Source organism: Asparagus officinalis, chromosome 5 (genome assembly GCF_001876935.1).
Source record: "Asparagus officinalis chromosome 5, Aspof.V1, whole genome shotgun sequence".
In the NCBI taxonomy this organism is placed as follows: Eukaryota; Viridiplantae; Streptophyta; class Magnoliopsida; order Asparagales; family Asparagaceae; genus Asparagus; species Asparagus officinalis.
This window is the reverse complement of record NC_033798.1, coordinates 90,722,155-90,744,820: the sequence shown is the minus strand read 5'-3', so window position 1 is coordinate 90,744,820 and position 22,666 is coordinate 90,722,155. Positions and strand designations below refer to the sequence as shown.

Sequence of the window (22,666 nt, the reverse complement as noted above, 5' to 3'; positions counted from 1 at the left end):
AGGTTGCAACACAAAGTTGGTTCAGGAAAATGAATGCTTTTCATTGAAGCTCATGGGAATCATGGGAAAGAACATGATGTTGCACATTGACATATTGAAGTACAATGCTGCGGCTTTTAACCTGCTGCTATCCCAATCAATTACACAATTGAAAGAAGGAGAATGGCCAAGGCGTCAGTAGGAAATAAACAAATCAGATTAACTGACTTAGCGCTAGTTCACCTTCTCAATGGTCAAATAACAGACTTCGTGTCTTTGTGTCAATGGCCAGATCAACACCATCAAAAGAATCTAGAACCCCGAGCTCTCTGCACCCCGAGCAAAATGGGACTCTATGGCCATTTACCAGCAAAGAGTCATCCTCCAGGGGCTTGATATGGAAGTAACAAGAAGAGGAGCATTCTGATCAACCATTTGGTTGGGGAGGCCGATGATTAGGTGGCGAGTATGATGAGCTTTCTGGCCTCCAACGATCGAAGATTATCCTTCCTCCTCGACCCATTCTACCATGGAAATGATGCGGTGGCCCCACTGAACCATTTTCAACAGGAGTTGGTGGCTGTTCTATGCCTGCAGCAGCCAATCTCCCTGAATCTAGGGGTCTCGTGAAAAGAAATACAGGTGTATTTGGGTCCTGCAAGAATGTTTTTAGTCGCCACTTATTAGTTAAATCTGAATCTGGTGATAATTAAATACCTTAACTGGCATTACTTGTATAGCAAAGTGAAGTGGATGGTGGAACAAGATTCAGATGCTATGGAACATTTGTGTATGCTTACTTAACTGGTAAGAGAATGATTGCGTTAGAAAACATGATAAGTATATTGTCAGTTGTGGCTATTTGGTGAATAAAATGTTTCAACAGTAAAATGTCTTGAAATATGAGATGCAACCCAATGTGCGGAATCATAATTGGAACTAATGATCATTACTTCTATTTCTTGGAACTAATGATCATTACTTCTATTTCTACATGTTAATCTTCCATTACACTCGAGCTGTTATAACCATTACTTGACCTGTCATATGGAAGCAACTGAGATGTGTTGAAGTTATAGCAAAGGCTATAAAAATATTATGGTAAACATGATACATGAGTGAGAAAACTCGAAAGGATGAATGAATATAAATTTAACAAGCCAAGCTCCATATAAAATCTAAGAGAGATGTCAGAAGCCTATAGTTATCCAGGGTTAGTTTAGACAAACATATGTAGATTTGAGATAGACGATGATGTCAGAATACAAGCGTACCCTTCTATGATGCCATCTATATTGCAATCTTTTCTGTTTCTGCTCCTGCTTCATGCGTGCGGTGTTGGGGATTACCACCATTCTTGAGCCCGTGAAGGGTGGCGTTGGTATTGCAGCTGAACTCACACGCCTATAACCATCAGTGGTGTCATCTGAATCTGTAAGATCTTCATCACTTGATTCATTTTTATATGAATTTGATGGAAAACCTTCCAATGCAAATCCGTCGTCAATAAGCTGCGCTTCGTGCTGCAAAAACAGAAAAGTTATTGAGCCATTTTTGTAAATCCTAGTTGGAATCAGTAACTAAAGAATCAACAGAGTGCTCTTGCAGTTACTGGAATCTTCCCCCACCAAAATGGGGTCAGCCTAAAAAGCACAATTTCTGTGACTAGCTATTATGCTGATTTCTCAGAATTTCCGTGACAAATTTTTGCACAAAGAAAATGACAAGAGAGAGGCTTGACGTAGAACCAAGTAGGATGAGGTAATTTGATGTGGAGAAGAATTTACCCAATCAGTCACGTAGTTTTAACATATCCAACTAATAGCCTTCTAAAACCCCTCAAAGTTGGAACCTATAAGTGTGAAAGATGAAAAACTCGAAAGGAATGAAGTCATCCCTGAGGCATAAGCCAAAAAACCAAGCAAAAAATTATTCACATCGCACATCAGCTTAGTACTTTACTGTGCTAACATGGAAATTGTGAGCTCAGTTATACCTATAGATTATATAATACACATGAAAGATATCTGAAATGATAAGGACATAATACCAGTGGCAGCATGACACTGAAGAAAATATATACTCCACAATCGTTCACAAAAAGTTAGTGTACTATTTATTTTAATCATGAACTTTATAAGTGCTGAATCTGATATCTATCTTGCAAAACAGTCTATTTGAAAAGGTTTTGTTTCACAGATCCGTGACACTTTGACATCCTAAAGAGGTCCAAATACTGGAGTTCGACTTATAAGAAAAAGTTATGGAATAATAAATAATACTCAAACAGCCGAGTCAATGCTGAAGCTAGAAGAAATGAAAAAAAAAATCAAACTACTTTCCCAGTCTCAACCAGGAAATTGGTAGAAACATATGATAGAGCCAACGTGATTTTGAGCTTGAAAAAAGTGAATTTCAAGGTGCTACTGTGGATGCCAGCACACGTAGGTAAGAGAAAATCTTCAAGGTTGTATAGCTCGTACAAGGAGTTAAAAGTGTTAGTATCAACCAAACTAAAAACAATTTTCAGAAGACAATGAGCTGGACACTACTTTATAAAATTATCTGGTTGAGGATGTAATGCCACCTGTTTGGTTCATTTCCTAGAACTCATGGGAAATAGGTTGTGGGACCCATTTCCATGTTTTCAAGCCCATTTCATGACTTTTTGGAAGGAAATGAGTTTCCTTAAATTTGGGACCCATGACACTATTATCTTACTAGTGAGTGGGTCTCACATGCACAACATCTCCCTTTTTCCTCTCTCAACCAAACACAAGAAAAGGAAATCAAACACCTTCACCTTCACATGGGTGTGTCGGGTGTTTTGATTTCCTTTTCTTAGTTTAGCAGCCAACCAAACAACCCCTAAAACAAAATTGCAATAGAAACATAAGACCATACAGATGTGATCTAGAGTAGACAAATAGAAAATAGGCGAAGCAGACAGGAAATTATAGTATACACCTTATACTTGATTTGAATTCGTTGAAGGCTGACTTCGCTTTCCATGACCTCCCGCTTCTTTTCTTCCCTCTGTAAATTACATTTTTTTAAAATATGGTTACTCATTGCTGCAGTCTAATAGCTGCAGTCTAATAGCTTTTCCATGGTGTAATCTCAAACAGAAACTTTATCATATCAATTGGATTAGGAAAGTGAACCTTGGTCAAAGCATCCAATACTGTTTTGGCTTGCTCCAGGTTGCGCCTGACCTGAAGAAATGCCATTCAAAAAATATGAAAAAAAAATCAATATTTCTGTTCAATGTGATAAATCTAATGAATAGCTCTAACCCACTAGCAACATTCAATGATGATTCATTAAGAAAATGTGATTGGCAGTTCAAATTTATATTGGTAAATTTGTTGTGATTAAGCAAAAGAGCTACTTCATTCTTAAGCACTTTCATAATCTGAAATATTTGAGAAAAATAAATGAAACTGCACGTCAAAGTGAGGGAAAGCCAGAGCCTGAAAACTCCACAGAAAACGAAACCTCATGACGGATGCACAGAAAACATGAGAATTGGAAGACATCAAATAGGCCAGAGACTCAGAGGTCACGCCCAATTACTTGTGTGCAACCGTGACTTAGATGCATAAACAGAAGGCAGCTCTCCTTAATACAAATAATAGATGCTTCCAATGCATTGCCAGGCCTCTCACAGTTGATTAAGGGCAGAATAGGCTCAAAATTTAAGTTACTGTTGGAATTGACAGGAAGATTGAAGATGGCACACATGATTCAAGAGGATGTTTGCTAACCAAGGTTACATCCTTCTGAAAATAAAGTACTGTGAAGATCTTGTCCAGTGACACAACTGCTCCTATTATGAGTGACATCCATTTTATAAACTTGATTACAATGAAGCTCATTGCACAATTACATAACACTATGAAAACACAATCCACCACGATACAATCGCATTGAGATTGGAAAATAATCACACAACCGACGCTAAGGATTTGCAAATAATATTACAACTGAAGTTGAGCAGTTGTAAAATTGTAATTACTTGCAGTATTCTCAAGGTGATATACGACAACAAAATATTAATTCCGTGGCCTATTTTTCATAATAATAGTAAAGAATTGCACATCCATGAAGGATGTATTTGTTTTGAATGAGAGTGGAGGAAAGGAAAAGAAACCATAAGCCGAAGTTACTCGTAATTAGGTTCTGTTGGAAAAATAAGAAGGAAAAGAAAATGAGATAAAACTTGAACATTAAAAAAAACTTCTTATTTTTCTTCCATAACCTAGAGAGACGAGAAAGTGTAATGGAGATATCTAAACCTCATTGGGTCTTGTGTGATCTCATTTATCATGCTCAAGCTTGCAGGAACTTGACTGGATCAAATTTGAGTTGCAATGATTTTAACAGAAAAGAAAAGAAGGTTCCCTCTCAAACTTTCTAAGGTTCAACACAAGAAAATAGCTGATAACATCGTCAAAGTATATAAAAAATGATAATATCTGACATAACATTTCATGTTGACCTTACACCAACATTTCATAAGTTTGTGCTAAATTTTATACCGAGATGGGGAAAGGCTCCACAGAAAGTAGAGACATGACTTAATGTCTGTAGAATAGAGCATAAGACCTATTGGTTCCCAGTGGCATGACCATAAATGCAGTGTTTAATGCTTACAAAATATACCCATTTGTCCCGTCAAAATCTATCAACTTCTTAAATAACAATCCATTGCTTGGCCTCAACTTCTAATGCAAGCACTCTAGTTAATAACCAATGAAAAAAGAAGTGGGGACAGGTGCCTACCTGACGAAGTTTTTCAAAGGACTGAACATTATTCTCCCGCCTTTGCATCTGAGGTAACAGAATACATTAATGATCATAGCAAAATATCTTTTATCGTATTTGTTCCCATTTAACAGTTACACTAGGAAAAAAATATAAATTTGTGGTAAAATAAGTAGATATTTCTGATATATGCAGTTGAACTCACCCTTCTGGTGTGAAGACGGTGAGCTTTCTCCCTCGGTCTGAATACATTGTAGGGATTTGTATCATTTACAGGTGGAGGTGGCTGCAAAATTAAACACTTGGGATGAGTGATCAATAAATAATCTTCCCAATGAGAAAAATAAAGGATAAGAACCCAGTATGAGAAAAAATAAATTTAGTGTAATAGACAGAAGGCATGCAATATAGCATAAAGAAGGGTGCACTAAAGAAGCATAACAGAACTACTGACATAACTGTTGTACTGCTACTGCAGTTAGTCTTCATGTTGTTGTGAAAATTTACTGGTCAAAATAGCAAAGCAAGCATATACAGAAAATGAAATAAATATGAACATAAGGGAATTATTTAGCAGTACAATTGATATATTGAAGAAGTGATAGCATGGGTTGCAATCTTAATAATAAAAAAACTTTTCAATCAACGTACAATCGGTCAAAGTCATGAAGAAAAGAACTGGCAGCAGAAAAATTAAATTACAATGATAAATGTTCATATTTGAAAGAAAAAGTAGAATCTGGTATTACTCTGTGTCCATTATGCAGACCCAGAAGTAATAAGAATAACAAAACAGAGTGACAGAAGTTGCATCCTTGGATTGTAAAGGTTTGCCGTGCACACATAAGAATAGCATGAAACTGATCAACACATTCAGAAAAGATAAACGGTATATTTAGATGGTAACGATGGGAAAAAACTGCAGTAGAATTAAGAATATAGTTCCATAGTAATGATTCATTGCTCCTTCAAAGAAACACTTAACTAATCTTTCAGAACATTCTCGAAACATTGCATTTTTCAAAACTCTTCATGCCTAGTTATAAATGAAAGAAGAAACAATTTCCCCCATTTGCTGGTAGTGAAGTATGAAGACTAATAAAGATGCAAATAAGATGGAAAAAACATTCTGGTACTGTACTTTAGCAGCAAGGTCATGGAGCACGCAATAAATGCAATCTGCGTAAGTAATGGCATTGCAGAAGAAAGAGCTCATAGACGCACAAAAGAAACAGGTTGATTGACACTAACAGAGAATTATAGACAGTGGTATCATACATCATATAACACTCATCAATTGACGCAATCAAGAGATATAAGAAGTTTTTGTGTTCTGATACAGTTTCCCAAAATACTATTACTGCTTTAGCAATATATCAAAATGGCACCAAATATTGATAACAAAGAACATACTTGGCTTGCATTTTAGTATCAGTACCACAAATTCCATCAGTTAAAAGAAAGACGTTTCTGACGCCTTGAATCTTAAATGATTTTCTAAAAGAAATAATAGGCTTTCCAAATGAATTGTTAAACCCTTGCTTTCTTTGAATTTTTTTCTAGACTTCTTTTTGTTTCTATGCGATACTTCCTACTTAATACTTTTAATATCATGTAGAAATAGTGAGTTTGAACTTAAAAATAACAAGTGATGATTAAAAAATAAATGCAAGTGCCCTGGATGGAAACTCTGAAACAACCAAGGGTTTAGCATTCCATTAGAAAAATGTAATGTGTTTAAAGAATAGCACTAAAAACTAGAGGGGCCAAATATGATTTTATGTCATGTTAACTGGACATATACAATAATACCTTGGTGTTGGTGTTTCTGTTTTCTTCTCAAGAATATGTAATTTAAGAGCATTTCCCTAGCAATGGTCACTTGCGTTAATACTAAGCAAAACCAAATAATATTCATGGTAATAGGAAGTGCTATCAGCGTAAATGTGCAAATTTACACAATATATGAACTTTTACAAACTAGCAGAAGCCGCAGAACTTCTCGCCAGTTTCATCAACATGACCACATAAACATTTCTGCTTTTTTTCCTGCAATGTATATATAGTAATTTTACTTAAATTGGTTCCAGCAAATTCAAACTAATGACCTACTGATTGTTGTCGATTGCTCTATCACATGGCCATAACCACATCGTAATTTATGCAATAGAATATTCATGATTTATATTACAAAAAGGTTTCATATTACCTAACACCTATATGAAAAATTGTGAGTACTCATATTTTACATACAACAATCTCTACAACTATTGTAACAATCATAACAATTATTGCAGCAAACATACGTGGAGATGACCTTAAGATGATATAAGAACAGACCAATTATACGGTTCTACTTCTAGTTATGTGAACTAACTGACCTGCAACCGCCGGAGGATTGGTTTTTGCCACTGCTCCCGCTGGTAAAAGATGATAAATCATGTGTAAGAACTTATGCTACAATTGAGACAATGGTACTGAGTAAAATTAGTAAATGTAACGATTGAAAGAGCTACATGTCTTTTTATACAATTGAAATTGATATTATATGGTTCAGCAAGAAAACCAGTTGGGTTCTGTGCACCATATTTGTCAAAGATTATGCTTTCCTAATTTCTTATTAAAGTATAAAATATACCTTTCTTTTCCAATAATTATACACAGAGTGAAAAACCGCAAATCTCACAGATTGTTGCACTTGCAAGGCCTGCAAAATGAAGCAAATAAATTGTAAGAAGATAAGGGAGCTGAGATTCAGTATAGCAATCCAAATTTAAAAAAAAAAAGACAAAATAAGGAAGTACAACAAAAAATTAAAGTCCAACGATTGAAAAAAGGAGAGACATGTATAACCAAGAGAGTGTTTAATTATCATATACTGTGTGCAATTCAAGAAATGCATGCCAATGGAGTAGTAGGAGGTGATGAAACTATTAAGTCAAAATAAGTTTATGGAGAAACGCATTTCATACGCGCGCAAAGGCACGCACACTTCGCGAGCGTGCCCACACGCGCGCGCATAGATGACCATCTTAAAATCCTCCTCTTCATGTTATATTATGACCTATCGGCTAACTCTTCTTATGGCAGAGATACATACCTTAATAATCACAATACATTAGAAAAATTCTCAAATCAACGGTAGACGCAAATAAGATGAATCTAACCAAAGTGGAATTCTTCAGAGCAAATTAATAGAGATAGATAAATAACATAATCCATTTTCTCTAGTGATTTATACCGCCATTAAATGGCACAATGCACAATCTACTGAAAGGACATAAAAGGAAATGAAATATTTCAATCAGCACACTGTTAAAGATTCAAAGTATCACCTCGGCTGCAGCATCGAGCTGTAAAAGTACAGGTACAGGAGCACCAAAAGTAGGAGTGATAACTCCTGCCCTTTCTCGAGTTTTATGATCCAAAACCTCAAGCTTAAATAGAAGAGTCTCAAACCTGGATTTAAAAATGACATGTGAATTACAATATCACCAAGAAAAGAGGAACATATTGATAAGATAGAAATTGAATACTGCTGCATTGTATGGATTGCAATGACATGATATGTGCATTCAACCAGTTTGAGATTGTATACGTAGAATTAGAGCAGCATGCAATAATAAAAATACAACAAAACTTAGGCACAACAGTGTCACAGTCCATACATGTATACAAATATATTGCACCGCTAGTGTGAGGTACCAACATATCAATTTTCTTGCAATTCTAGACTCCATCAACAAAGACATGACATCAGTCTTACAAGAAGCCTGTTATATGCCAAAAAAAAAAAACCTTCCATCTTGTAGCATGTCCAGTGTAAAAATGTCAAAAGAGAAACAAGTTCTCCACATGTCACATGACACTAGGAAGTTTTTATTTAAAAACACTACTTACACTCAGAATAACACCCTTAGATCTCCTAAACAATTGACTTATGGTAGAGATGCTAAAACGAGGTTATAGGCTACAAAATTTTCGTATGTGCAATTCTAGGAGCAACAAGTTCTTCTAAACATTCAGAATAATCTCCAGAACTCATGTAGTTTCTCCTAAAATGCTGCAAACAGAAAGATTAGAAGTACAGAGAAACCAAAAATGAATGCAGAAAGGTCTTCAAAAATAAAGCAGAAATAAATTAATATCGCATCAATGTAAAACCCCACAACTCTCATATGTTCTGCCCCTACATGTGACTAAAATACTTTAAAACCATTAAAGCTCACGCTGAAAGAATTTCTTGACTGTCTACAGCTATATATATTTCCTCCATAGAATCCTGTGACTCCTTCTCTCACCTTTTATGGGAGTGGCGTGCAACAGTAGTTGATAATCTAGCAAAATCATTCCTGTATTATAAAATCCTACTTTCTCTGTCATAAGATTAGCCATCAAATAGCTTAAAATTTGATCCTAACGATTAGCTCTTCGGGTCTCTAAGAAGAAGGTAAAATTAACTTTCACGGTCATCAGAAAGGTATAGAGATTAAAATGCCAATCTACTTCTAGTTCCAACAAAGTGTCCTTGCTGATTCTTGGCCTTAGCCATAACATCTCTAAGGTTCTAACATATAATAGAAAAATAATATCGTTCAAGTTAATCAAGATTATACTAGATTTAGTAAACATCTTCAACGCAACTACTAATCTCATTCTCAAATTTCCCAAATATTTCCTTTAACATTTTCCGCACTATATAATATCCTAATATTATGATCATATTGGACTCTACATATGCAAAGTTCACAAATTTAATGTGTATTGACAAATTCAAACTGCGAAGTAAATATGTAAAGATCTTATCTGACATTTTAGTTCCATGAAGTACGAGAAGAAAAGGGGTTACATAGCAGTTGTCAGTTGATGATGATGAATATGAAGAATATATATTTTAAAAGCAGACATAGTAATATTAGTATATGAAACTGAGGAGTTCTGATGTTACTTCTCAGGTGGAAGAATCCTCTTCTCATTGTTGAACTCTAGAAGCCAATCTTCATCCTCATTGTCAAGATCATACTCAACAAACTCCCCGATCTCAGCCCTAGCTGCACAGTGGAATAAATATAATAAAAGATGAAGCTAACAAAGTTGCCACCGTATGACCAAGTACGCATCAGAAGTATGCCAGTACTAACCTCCTCTGCCACGTAAATATGATGTCGGCTGTGAAAAAGTGCGGGTATAATCTCTTTCATATGTGTCCACTACATCATACTGTGGAGTAGGTATTTCTGATGAACTTTTCTTGCTAGATATATTATGCACCTATAATAGAACCATCATTTAGCAAATCCTTGCTAGCAACACAAGTATGCACATCCTTAAAGCAGCCATTTTACACAACTATAGCAAGCATAACTTAAATATTATAGCAGTCATCTGACAGAATTAATAAATTCATTAGTTTTTCAGGTTAGTTAAAGCATTCAACGAAGAAGTAAAGCATTTGGAGGCTTGTTAATTCAATCTTGTCCCTCCCGTCTGTGTGGTATGTACTTTCTCCTTTACCTTGAGCTATAAAGAAATGTACAAAAAGAAAACAGAAAAGACCACAAGATCGCTAAGAATTATAGTCATCTATACAAATAACAGACAGAAGGCAAATACGATAAATGTAACAATAATCTAGTTGAATTGGCAGTAAACAAGTGTATTAGTAGTCTTGCAGTGGAGGCCAATTTGCTAAAGTAAAAAAATGAAATTTATTTTCAAATAAGAATTGACTCTAATACCAGATTATTCCAATCAGATACCGATGAAAGTTCTTCCGTCCTCCTTTCTCTTATCATTTTTACGGTCTAGGAGGACTAGTCATTGAACTAAGAACTTTACCCTGATAGTATGTGTTACTCAGTGACTACTCTCCCCTCGACCGAGCTTCCGCGCTATCTCCGATTTCTCTATCGCATCCTGCTTACTTATACTCCATCCCAGCTCATCCTTTTACATGCTCCCTCCTGATATTCTCGTAACTATATCCTACCGCTGACCTACTCAGCGCTCCTGTCCTTATCACTATTCTCTCGAATCTCTCCTCAAGCACAGATTAACACTCAGATCCTGCTGTGACATCTCACCTCGCTTCCTGCTCCTCTCTCCTATTATTGCTCCACGTGTATCTACGCGTGTCTCGCGCATGTCTATTCTCTTTCTCACTCCATACAGATGCACCATCACTGATCATTGATCAGCTATAACTGTCAAAAAGTCATAGTGACGGGGTGGAGCTAGATGTCGCTGTGGGGGCTTCAACACCCCCCCCCCCCCGCCTCAGCCCCCTCACAAAACGCACCCCCCACCCCCCAAAAGAAAAAAAGAAAAAAAGACCTTTGGGACTTCATATAGCTTTAATAGAGTAATGGTCTGCTTTTGTTGTCTTAAGGAATTGAACCACAAATAAATAAAATAAATCATAACTTCTAAAGTTGAACTGATAGTAGTTATACCCCTACAGTCATGGCTATCAATGTAAATCTTATATTCATCTAAAAGTTAATTAGAATTAGCTTGGATGATGACAAATATGTCTATTGGAGATTTTAGCCAATCATTGAAAGAAATGAGTTATAGTAATTCAATGTGAGGACTTGAAAGTGTGTGGTCGCTATTTGGATGTCTTGATACTTGTGATATTTAGCCAGCTTACATACACACAGAGCTATGTTTCATAAGGTCATTATCCAAGTGGATTTTCAAAAAAAAAATCTTTTCACTCAATAAATTTCTAGTCCGTATGACCTTTTCCATGTGGATTTGAATAACTTTGAATGAGAAAATTACATATTTGGTTTGAAGTTAATGTCCTTTTTTTGGTGAAATAAATAAGAGGGCACTTATGTATATTAGATTATTAGCCCTCCCAAGAAAAAAATTTCTGGCTCCACCACTGATTGTGACAACATCAGAATTCAACTTAATCAGTCACCAAAGGTCCAATTTCCTAGTCCACTGTTCTGCATTTCCAAAAGCAAGATTGTTGCACTTATCGTGAACTATTGCCAAACTTCCATATTTAGGTCTAACGTAGCCAAATAGAGAGAGTGTTTTCCCCCCTCATGCAAGATCCTTCAGCAAATTGTAAGGACTCACTCCACGTCAGTTGAGTCCATCAAATATAGCTATGTATATACCAATCTATGAAGTGCTCAATCTCTAGATTTACATTACTTAAAAAAATTTAGCACACCACAAGCAGAAAGTAAACATTAAAATCAAATACTAAATGGAACACTGTTTGTTTGCAACATTCTAGCAAGACAAATATAACTTCCATATTCAGCCTTTGAGCAACATCACAGAACTCCAAAATTCTTAACAGAACTCTTTGATTTAGTATTCAGCACATGAAATATGAAGTTATGCATGCACCAAGAGGAACTCGAAGATATAGAACAACATCACTTACTAGCATAAACGAATGAATATACATCTAGTAATCCATAATGTAGAAGCACCACACAGAATGCATTTTATATTTACTCTATCACCTGCATGTAGAGCTTATGCTCTTGACCATCTATAAGTAATCTTATGTCAAGAATGAAAACCAATGCCTTGCTTGCACCCTTATCCAAACACATCCATGCCATACCTATTGTGAAATGTAGCCACACATCAAACAGATCTTGTTGCAGGTTTCCACAGACTACTGAGAGCAGTTTAAACTATGACATTAATACCTGAGAAACCTCAAACTACTGCAAGATCCTCTCAAAATGTTCTTAAAGTAGGCCAAATATAAATTTTCTCAATTATATCCAGTGTCACTCTTATCTTTTGAAGAAAAGGAAAAAAAAACACATTGAGAAAAACTTACTATAAGACTTATAGACAACATAACTAAGGTCAAGGTCCAAATCACTTACAAAAATAATATATGAGGAAAAAATCAAATAAAGCCTAAGATAGAGATTTAAGCAGAAGGCAAGGTGCTTGCAGATCTAATAATCATAGAAGTTCAAAGCTTATATCCCAACCCTTAGCAGAAGTTCTTCTACTGTGCTCATGCTTTTCGTAGGTAAACATATCCATTTTGTTGTAGAATATGATTTCCATCAAAGATTCTCAATTATATCAAATAAATGCATGATGTTGCATAAGGAGATATAATAGTAGGAGTGTATAGAGAAATTCAAAACATAACTCATGTTTACAAATTCTATAAAAGCAGTAAATATTCAACACCAAGGCACGGAATATTATATAAGTATTTTGTTTTAGGCTGTTAGCATAAGTGTCAATAGTTAGAATTAAGATAAAGTTTACATCATTGTAAAGATTCCTCAATCATGTCCAAAACGTACATATTGGTCCAAATTTTAAAAAGAGCTCAGTTGATTAAAAAAATTCAATTACTCATTGCGAAAGAAAGAATGTTGATTTATCTTATTATAGATTAGGGAGGATACAAGATTATTCAAGAACATGTATCCCTGAAGAGAATCAAAATGCACTTTCTGCGAAGAACCCTCTTAAGTCAATCAAAAGTTAAAAGACACTGAATGCTTTCAATAATAGAAGAAGTCAATGTCCTAAAAAAAGCTTAAGATTGAGCTTTAACTAGCCTAATAGCTTTAACTATCCTAATGGACCGACCAAAACTTATTACTTGACTGGCTAGCTTAGCAAATAGAAAAAAGAAACATTAGTTTTATTTTGATACTCTTGAATAATTTTTTCAAGTCATAAGGTACACTATCACAATTCCTCAAATATCACAATCTCATGGCTAGCACTGCAAATATAACAAGCAGCAGTAACACAGTGTTTGTTTATCAGAAAGGTCCTTATCTAAGGATAACATGTGATTCTTCAATAGCATTCAGTATCCACAATCTACATACCACAGGAAGTAGCCAATGTTGAAAAATAATTAACTTGCCCATTATAGAGTCCGCCTAGAGCAGTTCACATTATTTGCAAATCAAAAGAAGCAGCAGTAATTAACTTCCATAAAAGTGAACTCCAGCTAAATATTGACCCAGTTCATCTGTTTCAAATTGGAATTACCTCATTGTCAGCCTCAGCAAACCGAAGCAACTGAGAGTTGCGAGTGGAAGCAGCCGCAATGGGCGCATCATCGTCCTCAAACTCCTTTATAGATTTAACAATGGGAAGCTTCTTGTGAATATCAAGTGGGCGCGGTCTAAATGAGAGCCTACTCATATCTTCTCATGTCTCATTCAAATTCAATATTTGCACACTTCATCAGCGCTAAAGAACTCCCAAATTTAGGTCACTCCGCAATCGACCAGAGCTCAGAGAAGCAAAATGGCACCAAACGGCACAAAATGCAAATAAGTGATAGGAAACAGTGGAACCCTAGAACCCCAGAGCCAATTAACAAATACCTAAATCAACAAATGGTCGAAAAAGAGTAAAAACAATGCGACTTTCTCTCTGTTCAATGATGCCCTAGGTCTACAAGCGACATAACAGATACCGTTGCTATCCAAAATTCAAAATTTAATCGATATCCCAACTCAGAGACTACTAGAATAGAAACCCTAAGGAACTCCCGAAGCTAATTTGGGGATTTTGGGGACGAGGCAGCGTCAAGTAGGGAAATTAGGGCACAGGATCTGTATTAAAAAAAAACTAGGGTTTTGAGAAGAAAGGGATTGAATGATAAATATACAAAAACAAAATAGGGTTAAACGAGGGAGTATTGCTAGGGTTTTTAGGAGTATTTGTTTCTAGGGTTTTGAAAGGGGGAAAAGGGAGGGAAGCGAAGAGAGAGCAGGAGCGGGGATGAGAGAGAAAGGGGCGTTTCTTCGTCGGGGACTTTTCTTCCTTTCTCTCTCTTCGATGGAGAAGAGAATCTACGGATACGATACGGTGTCTAGCGTATGCGTACGTTGACTATACCATCCGCAGCAAGTGATATCCACTTCAAATTTAGAATTTATGTTCTAAATTTTCTTCCAATTTATTGTTTTTTTTTCTTGAAATTAAGAAGATGTTACAACATTTTTAATGTTTAATCTCTCGACACATTGCGTCTCTCCAGTACGCACTAGTCAATTATTTAAGATAAATCTCTTTAAAATTTTGATCATAAATTTTATCCGAAAGGAAATCGCTCACCGTTTCTGTTTTATTATTATTGATCATTATCACCTGACACCTTTGTTTATATATTATGAGATAAACCTTTGTAATTCATATCCAGAAAGTGAAAACGATTTCACCACAAGCAAACAAATTAATCTATATAGATACTTTTATAACTACGATTGATTTATTCTAGACTTCCTAAGAACTCATTTTAACGATTCAACTTTTAAAATATGAATCGAATTTGCTATTTATTTGCTTCAAATTCCAAGATTTACCATCTTTGTTGCCTAAAAATAATGTCGGAGCTACATAGTGTATAGTTGCGTTAGAGGGCACCACTAAAATTGTGTTACTCTTACTCATATTTTATTTGGAAAAAGTTCATGCAAGCAAAAAATGTTTTACTTACTGTGAGTTGAAAATGGCCTACAAGGACAAAAGTGATAACATCTACTTCTCTAAGCTACGTAGCATAATAGTATGGTCCCATTCTTGGATTCAATCGCGAGCTAATCATACGTCAATCTAGGAGAAGAAACCCTCATACATTATATTTTATTTTGTGCTATTTTGGTTTGGGGTGCAACAAAGGAACAAGCCTTGGTGGGCATGGGACCTCCATTTGTTTGTTGGCTAAATGAAAGCTACCTCTCTTCATCGTGGTGGTATTTTTGAGATTTGCTTGGCAATTACAGTTTGCCAAATAGTAATTATAGGCTTTGACTATCTTCTTTCATTTTAGTGGTTTGAGTACATCACACCCATTTGTTAATAACGAGGAAAAGTTCCCCTAATGATATGATGGCAAGCTTTAAATCACGATTCATTATTATAAAATCATAAGGCAAAGTTTAATTTGAAAACCGTTAGTTCCACGTAATGGCCTTCACAATAAAAAAATCAAAACAAAACAAATTCATATATGCACATTTATAGTATGAAGAAAGTTTTTTAAAACTTTATTGTTTCTTCTTTTTATATCTTAGTTATGCTTGAAAATTAGAATCATATTTTTTTTGGAAAAATTGTTTCAAAGCCCCAAATCTAAAAAAGTCATGTGCCCCAGCCCTATGTACTTTTGCCATGTGTATAAACCCAAATTACCTTAAAAAATTCGTTTCATCATTGCTAACTCAGCCACTTGAGATCAAAATTTTTAAAACCCTATTCTACCCCTAACCGGTTATCGCTACAGCACCCATGATTTTGGTAACCGCACCTGCCCACTCTCTAACTCAAATCAAGTTCTCTCTCTCTCTCCTCTCTCCTTCTCTCTCTCTCTCTCTCTCTCTAAGGTTAATAGTAGCCGGCGAAATCCCAAATCTCCACGCAATCTCTACTCTAGGGTTTTGCCAAATTCAGCAGAAAATGATCGAAATCTCAATGGCAAACCCAGATTTCTCAAAAGCTAGAACAAAAGATGATCAATTCGAAGTTGTTCACCATCCTCCTTCGCCGTTGCAAGAGCATGAACCAGTGGTGATGGATGACGAGCGACAAGACTCGTCTTCGACCATTGTTAAAGACCCCCCTTGCACTCGTCGACTGAAAAATCCCCCCTCATATTCGAAGAATGTTAAACATCCCCTTGCCACCGAAGAGTTGTAAAGATCCCCTCTGCCGTCCAAGACCGACAATGGACCCTCTACTCTCTCATCACCCTCCCCTTCCAAGTCTTTGTCCACCCATACGTCATCATTAGGGAATAGCACTGATGAAGCCACCCAGACCCTATTGGGCATGCAAAAGGGATTACCAAGAAAATTGAAAATTCCAAGTTCAAAACATGAATTAGAGAAATCCAAAAAGAAGTAAGTTTATGTTAAATTTAGATGGATTGATGTTACAGATTAATGTTGGTTCATTGTGAACTATATGTCTGGATTTGTGAAATGTAACATATTAATATTACAGATGAATGATTGGCTATTAGGTATCGTTATAGCTTGTTAACATTTCTTATAAACTGTTAAGTCTGAAGTTTGGTTGATGATAATGGTATTTGATACCCAACTTTACACATTATGCATTAAGTTTTATTGATCGATAGCAAGTCTAGTGAATAATTGTCAAGGAGTATAGCATAACTGTTACATTTCATTGTTGATTGTTACTATTGGCTGTTGGATGTTAAGTTTAGATAGATTAATGTTAAATGTTAAATTTTATTATAGAAAAAATCTGGTAATGCTGCAGAAATTAGACCTACCGCTAGTTTAGTGCATATTATGATTTTATGAAAGTACTTGAACATAGAATGAAGCAATGACACTAGGATGCATACTAAGGGTGCACATTTGAGCATTATGTAATATTTCCCCAACAGTAGATCGACCCACGCTTGAACTTATTTTGAGTCACTATGTAGGACGTGAAGTGACGTCTGTTCTGCTCGATGCCGACAGTGTGAACGAAAAGATAGTTGATTTTGATTTGGATTGTATTCATGATCACACTGGTTTCCCAATTGATAGGAAAATAATTTACAGCAATGGAGATCCTCACACTAGGATTTACATGGAATATTTTGCTGAGCAATTTACTATAAATGAAAAAGAATCACCAAAGAATATGCAAAGATATGTGGAAGGGCTACTAGAATCTCTTGTTGAATCAAAATGAAAAAGAATCACCAAAGAATATGCAAAGATATGTGGAAGGGCTACTAGAATCTCTTGTTGAATCAAAAAAGAAGAAGGATATTGAGGATTATGCAAAGATATGTGGAAGGGCTACTAGAATCTCTTGTTGAATCAAAAAAGAAGAAGGATATTGAGGACTTTGTGTTGCTGCTGATTTTTTATCAATGTTCGATGATTTGGTGCCCGAGCAGTGTGTAAGGCATCTCTAGGCTCTTGTTCAAATATATTGATAGCATTGAAAGAGTGAAGAATATGGCCTGGGGAAAATTCATTTATGACCAGACGAAGAAAGAAATTAAGATTGCTAGGGAAGGTCTGAACAAATCAGGGGCTTTATATGTGCCTAGATGCATGCCTCTGATCCCTGTAAGTTATATTAACTTTTTTAAATGTTATGGTTAACCTGTACATGTGAACGTTTATGTGTATTCTGTCAACTAAAGTTAAAGATAATTAAGGTTAACCGGTTCATGTTAACTATATTGAGATTAGTGTTAAGGTTTGTTAGGTTAATGTTAACTATATTTGATGAATACCACAGTTCAGTTTATTTCTGTCCACTATATTTTCTTGTTTCGTGTTAACCTAAATAATTAGTGCATGTTAATTGATTAATTAGAACAATTTATTTGTAGTTCTGGCAAAATAACAGGAAATATGCCCTAAGCAACAGATTCAAGTCACCATTGACTAACTGGGTGATGATTGTAGAGAAGTCTGGATCTCTCCGAAAGGAAACAATCGTTGCAAAAGCATGAAAAACAAGCATTGCTATTGTACACAAACCTATAGCTGAATTTGGCCCGCGGGTTTAAAAATATCAACTTAGAAGGCCAAATATGAGGGAAGATGCTTTATTGAGGATTAGAAGAAAAGAGATTTCGCCAGTCCCAATAAAGAAGCATCATATGCAACATTCTCCGAAAAAAGTTATCAATGAGAAGAAAGCGGATAGGAGGAAAAAGCCTGCAGAAGAAAAGAAGGAAGAAAAGAAAAACCATCAATAGGTTTGTTAAGATCTAAACCAGTGTATATTCAGTTTATATTTTTAACTATTAAGTATATCAGATGAACTATTAACTTTGATAAAAGGATGTTAATGTTACTTGCTTGCATGTTAATAACTATTGTGTATATGTGAACTGTATCCAGTATCTGTTTGATTTAAGTAATATGTGTGAACTTTAGCGTTTAACCTGTTAACATTTTAGAAGCAAATGTTAACTTTTGTTTTTTTTATAAACAGATTATATCAAACGCTATTAATGATGTCTTTCAAAAGGAAGATGAGATTAAGGAGTTACCATCTGAGAAGCAGCTCAAATTCTAGAGAAATGATGCTAAATTAAATCAAAGAATATGTCATGCACTGAGGCATTCAAAGAAATTGTATTGTCAAACCTTTATGAATGAAATCCGTAGGCTTAATGAAAAAGTTAAAAGATTCGAGGGATCTGGTGACATAATAGATCCTAAAGTTTTAAAAGAAAATATGAAGAAGTTTATTGCAAAGCAAAAGAAAGGAAAGCCAACCACGGATGAAGCTGACCGACATGATGACAATAGAGATTTCTTTGATAATGAGTTCAGACCGATTATGAAGATGGTAACCTTCAGGAGTATTTCAGTAGAAACGAAGAAGTGAGAGACGAAGTAAATAAGAATGAAGAGAGCGAGTAGTTGAATGAGAAAATAGTTGATGTGGAGGAGGAGACACAACTTGAGACTACAAATGTGCATACGCAGAAGGAGGTAACTGGGTATGAGGACATCCCACTCTGCAAATTGATGAAGAGAATGAAGAAGACGGTCTCCAAAAGCTATGTGATTCATAGGAGTAGAGCTCCATGCACAAGAGCTATCAAGAGATTGCAATTGATTAGGACCCCATTCACCAAACAAAAGAAACCAAAATCTAAGGAATGAGACCACAAATGTGAACCACTTGTTGTCACTGACGACGTAGGTGAAATAAAAGTTTACTATGGTGACAGCATTGCCAATTGGGACTTGTTAAAATGTACATATTTGTCGAATGTTGATCGTGCTGCTTTAAAGAACGTGAATGAGGGGATTCTTGAGGTAGCTTAGTTTAGTCTATGTGTGTTGGATAGCACAGGTGCTTTTGTACATAACTAATACCAAGCAAGGTGGCAGCTAAACTCACAGCTGAGGAGAACAAATAGCTCGCGTATTATTGCAAGCAGAAATGCAGCTAATGAGTGTTGATCACTGTTAATCCTTTTACTATAGTATTTATCTTTGTTAAAACATGTGAAAGTTGGGCAAAAGCTAATAACTTTGATCATTTATCTGTCAACCCTCTGCTATAAGTTGTGAATGTTACCATGAATATGTTATGTTTCAGGCTTTAGAAGTTAACTTGGATCACTTAGCTATTAACCTTCTATCAAACCATATTTTAATGTTTTTTTTTAGGAAATTGGATGTCATCATAACCTTGAATAGCACGATTATGAGGAAGGAACTCCTTTGCTTGATTTACGGAGGAAGGCTCGATGGCAAGGTAACTTGCATCTCTAAACACGTGTGGAGCTGAATCATTATGATTTGAAAGAATAACTTTTATCTTTGTTAAAACATGTGAAAGTTGGGCAAAAGCTAATAACTTTGATCATTTATCTGTCAACCCTCTGCTATAAGTTGTGAATGTTACCATGAATATGTTATGTTTCAGGCTTTAGAAGTTAACTTGGATCACTTAGCTATTAACCTTCTATCAAACCATATTTTAATGTTTTTTTTTTAGGAAATTGGATGTCATCATAACCTTGAATAGCACGATTATGAGGAAGGAACTCCTTTGCTTGATTTACGGAGGAAGGCTCGATGGCAAGGTAACTTGCATCTCTAAACACGTGTGGAGCTGAATCATTATGATTTGAAAGAATAACTTTTATCTTTAACTTGTAGGTAACCGAGGCGTTATTAGATAGAATACAATCATGGTTATAGAAGCTTGAGAACTCCGCTATAAACAAGGAGTATGGTATTGTGTCATCATTTTTCTACGTAAGCTTTTGCGTAATCTTGTTACACAAACTCCTCAAATTTACATGTTACAGCTTATGTATAACATGTTAGACGTTATAGTTAACATGTTACAGTTTATAGTTCACATGGTTAATGTAATAGCTAATATGTTACATGACAGAGTTAACATGTAATGTGTTATGGCTAACATGTTACAACTTACGGATAACATGTTATGGGTTATAGTTAACATGTTGCATGTTACAGTTAATGTCCTATATGTTATAGTTAACATTTTATAGTTTATAGTTAACATGGTTAAGGTAATAACAAACATGTTACATGACAGAGTTAACATATAACTTGTTATGGTTAACATGTTACATATTATGGATAACATGTTACATATTACCTTAACTTATACATGTGAACATTAATCCATGAGCGTGATAAATGACTACTATTGCTTATTGTCTTATTTTGGTAAAACAACATTCACTCTATGGGGACCGTCCTGATCTTCAGCAACTATATCAAATGCATATACAAAAGCATATTGTTGCCGGCGCACAATTCTAATTGTCTCAATTGTTCATCATGACTGTAGACGGTAAAAAATACCTCTATGGGTCTACAGGGAATTTGCCTACGAGAAGAGTTCGCACGCCCAGTTCTCTGACACGGACCTAGACCGCGTAGACGTCGACTGTGCTCAAATCCAGGTTCGCCTAACGGTCGACTCGCCAGCATGAGTCAGGAGCGATCAGGATGGCGGAAATTTGCTCTTCGCTCAACTCGCCTGCCCGAGTTCGGAGTCGAATCCGCCAGCAAGCCCCAAAACCGTCAGTACAGCTGGGTATCCACCACCCCACGTGCTGAGGTGGGCCTTCCCACCTCTCTCGACCCAAAGGGAGAGAGAGCACAGTACCCCAGGGCCGTCAAAACGGCCGCCCACAGTGCGCACAGCGCGAAGGAGCTGGACAGGTGTCGAGTCAACCTGAGCATTCATAAATGCGACTCACCTCGGCTGTCTGAGTCTGGAGCTGGGTCCGCCGGCACTCGGCAAGCTGGCTAGACTCACTCGAGTACTGTACACCTACTTCACCGCCTCTCCTGACCGGAAAGGAGAAAGCGTCGTGCTCAAAGCACGCCGGGCGGTCACGCACAGTACTGGTGATCGGACAGACGCCTCATCGATCTGCGGACTCATAAATGCGGTTCATTAATGCTGGTCAAATCCACTCGGATAGTAGTCGTTTGTTGCCTCACATACAAGAATGGGCCTTCCCATCGTAGGTGACAGGACATAAAGCACAATCCCTGGAATGACCGTTCATGGTTTCGAGGAACAGCTAGACGTCTCTGAAGAAGATGTGGTCACATCCCACAATTCAAGGAGGAGTCAAGTTGTCCTTCTCCCATTTAAAAGCCCCTTCCGGCACACTGGAGGAGAGGTCGCAAAACTTAGAGAAAAGAGTTGAGACCAAGCTCTCTGCATAACCTTTTTGCATTGCAGCACCACTGCTTAGTTCCGAGCTCCGATCGCCGGCGAACTAAACAGACCCGAACTCTCTCAAGTTGAGCTTCTACTGCGAACTGAAGCTCTCCAGCAACCTCATTCGAACGGTCCAAGGGAAGCAGACTCGACACGAGCATCGAGCGAAGCATCCTGTAGCCACCTAAAAGTCCCCACACAAAACAAAGAGGGCCTTCCCTCTGCTTCTGTTGTAACTATTTGATCATTAGTTTGTAATAAGCCTTCTTATAAATACAAACGAAACTCCCTCTTTCGGGAAATCAAATATTCACCCTACAGAAGATGGCGACCACAGTGGGAGAAGCTGTTTCATCGAGTGAAATGGTGGTGGCTCAGTTTGATGAGGTTGCTGTAGGGACGACAGTGGAGTCCCTAGAAATTGAGTTCGACCAGGCCAAGTACGAAGAGTACTTGTCCTCCTCCTCCTCTGGTGGCGATGCGTCCCGCAAACGTCACAGAGTCGTGCGTCGAGGCCGACCTCAGACGGTCAAAGCCTCTGCACCTACGGGTTCTACCCGAGTCTCATCGGAAGAACCCGTTCCCTCACAATCGATCAACGCCAAGCCGGGGGTCGAGAGCAAAGGGCAAGGGTCTGCCAAATGGGTCGCCAAGTGATCCCCGCAGACACCTACCCCGAAGGGAATGCCGGTTCACTCCGGCACAAACCACGCTGCCACAGCTC

General features: G+C 36.7%; 1 protein-coding gene across 1 annotated transcript; it reads right to left on the bottom strand.

The window, feature by feature from the left end:
• LOC109840132 (enhancer of polycomb homolog 2-like) lies at positions 17-14,549 on the bottom strand. Its single transcript, XM_020408651.1, has 12 exons — positions 13,762-14,549; positions 9,888-10,017; positions 9,695-9,797; positions 8,082-8,205; positions 7,385-7,453; positions 7,128-7,166; positions 4,952-5,032; positions 4,765-4,812; positions 3,144-3,194; positions 2,947-3,015; positions 1,254-1,502; positions 17-634 (listed from the first exon to the last, which is right to left on the bottom strand). Exons 1-12 carry the CDS (start codon positions 13,915-13,917, stop codon positions 407-409), a joined length of 1,347 nt encoding a protein of 448 aa, XP_020264240.1. The 5' UTR covers positions 13,918-14,549; the 3' UTR covers positions 17-406.

Excerpts from the sequence above, each read along its gene's own strand:
- LOC109840132 (XM_020408651.1), bottom strand. The coding sequence starts at position 13,917 with ATGAGTAGGCTCTCATTTAGACCGCGCCCACTTGATATTCACAAGAAG. Across the intron at positions 7,454-8,081 it reads AGCTCGATGCTGCAGCCGAG|GCCTTGCAAGTGCAACAATC; the intron begins GTGATACTTTGA and ends TTCATTTTGCAG. Across the intron at positions 5,033-7,127 it reads CAATCCTCCGGCGGTTGCAG|CCACCTCCACCTGTAAATGA; the intron begins GTCAGTTAGTTC and ends TTAATTTTGCAG.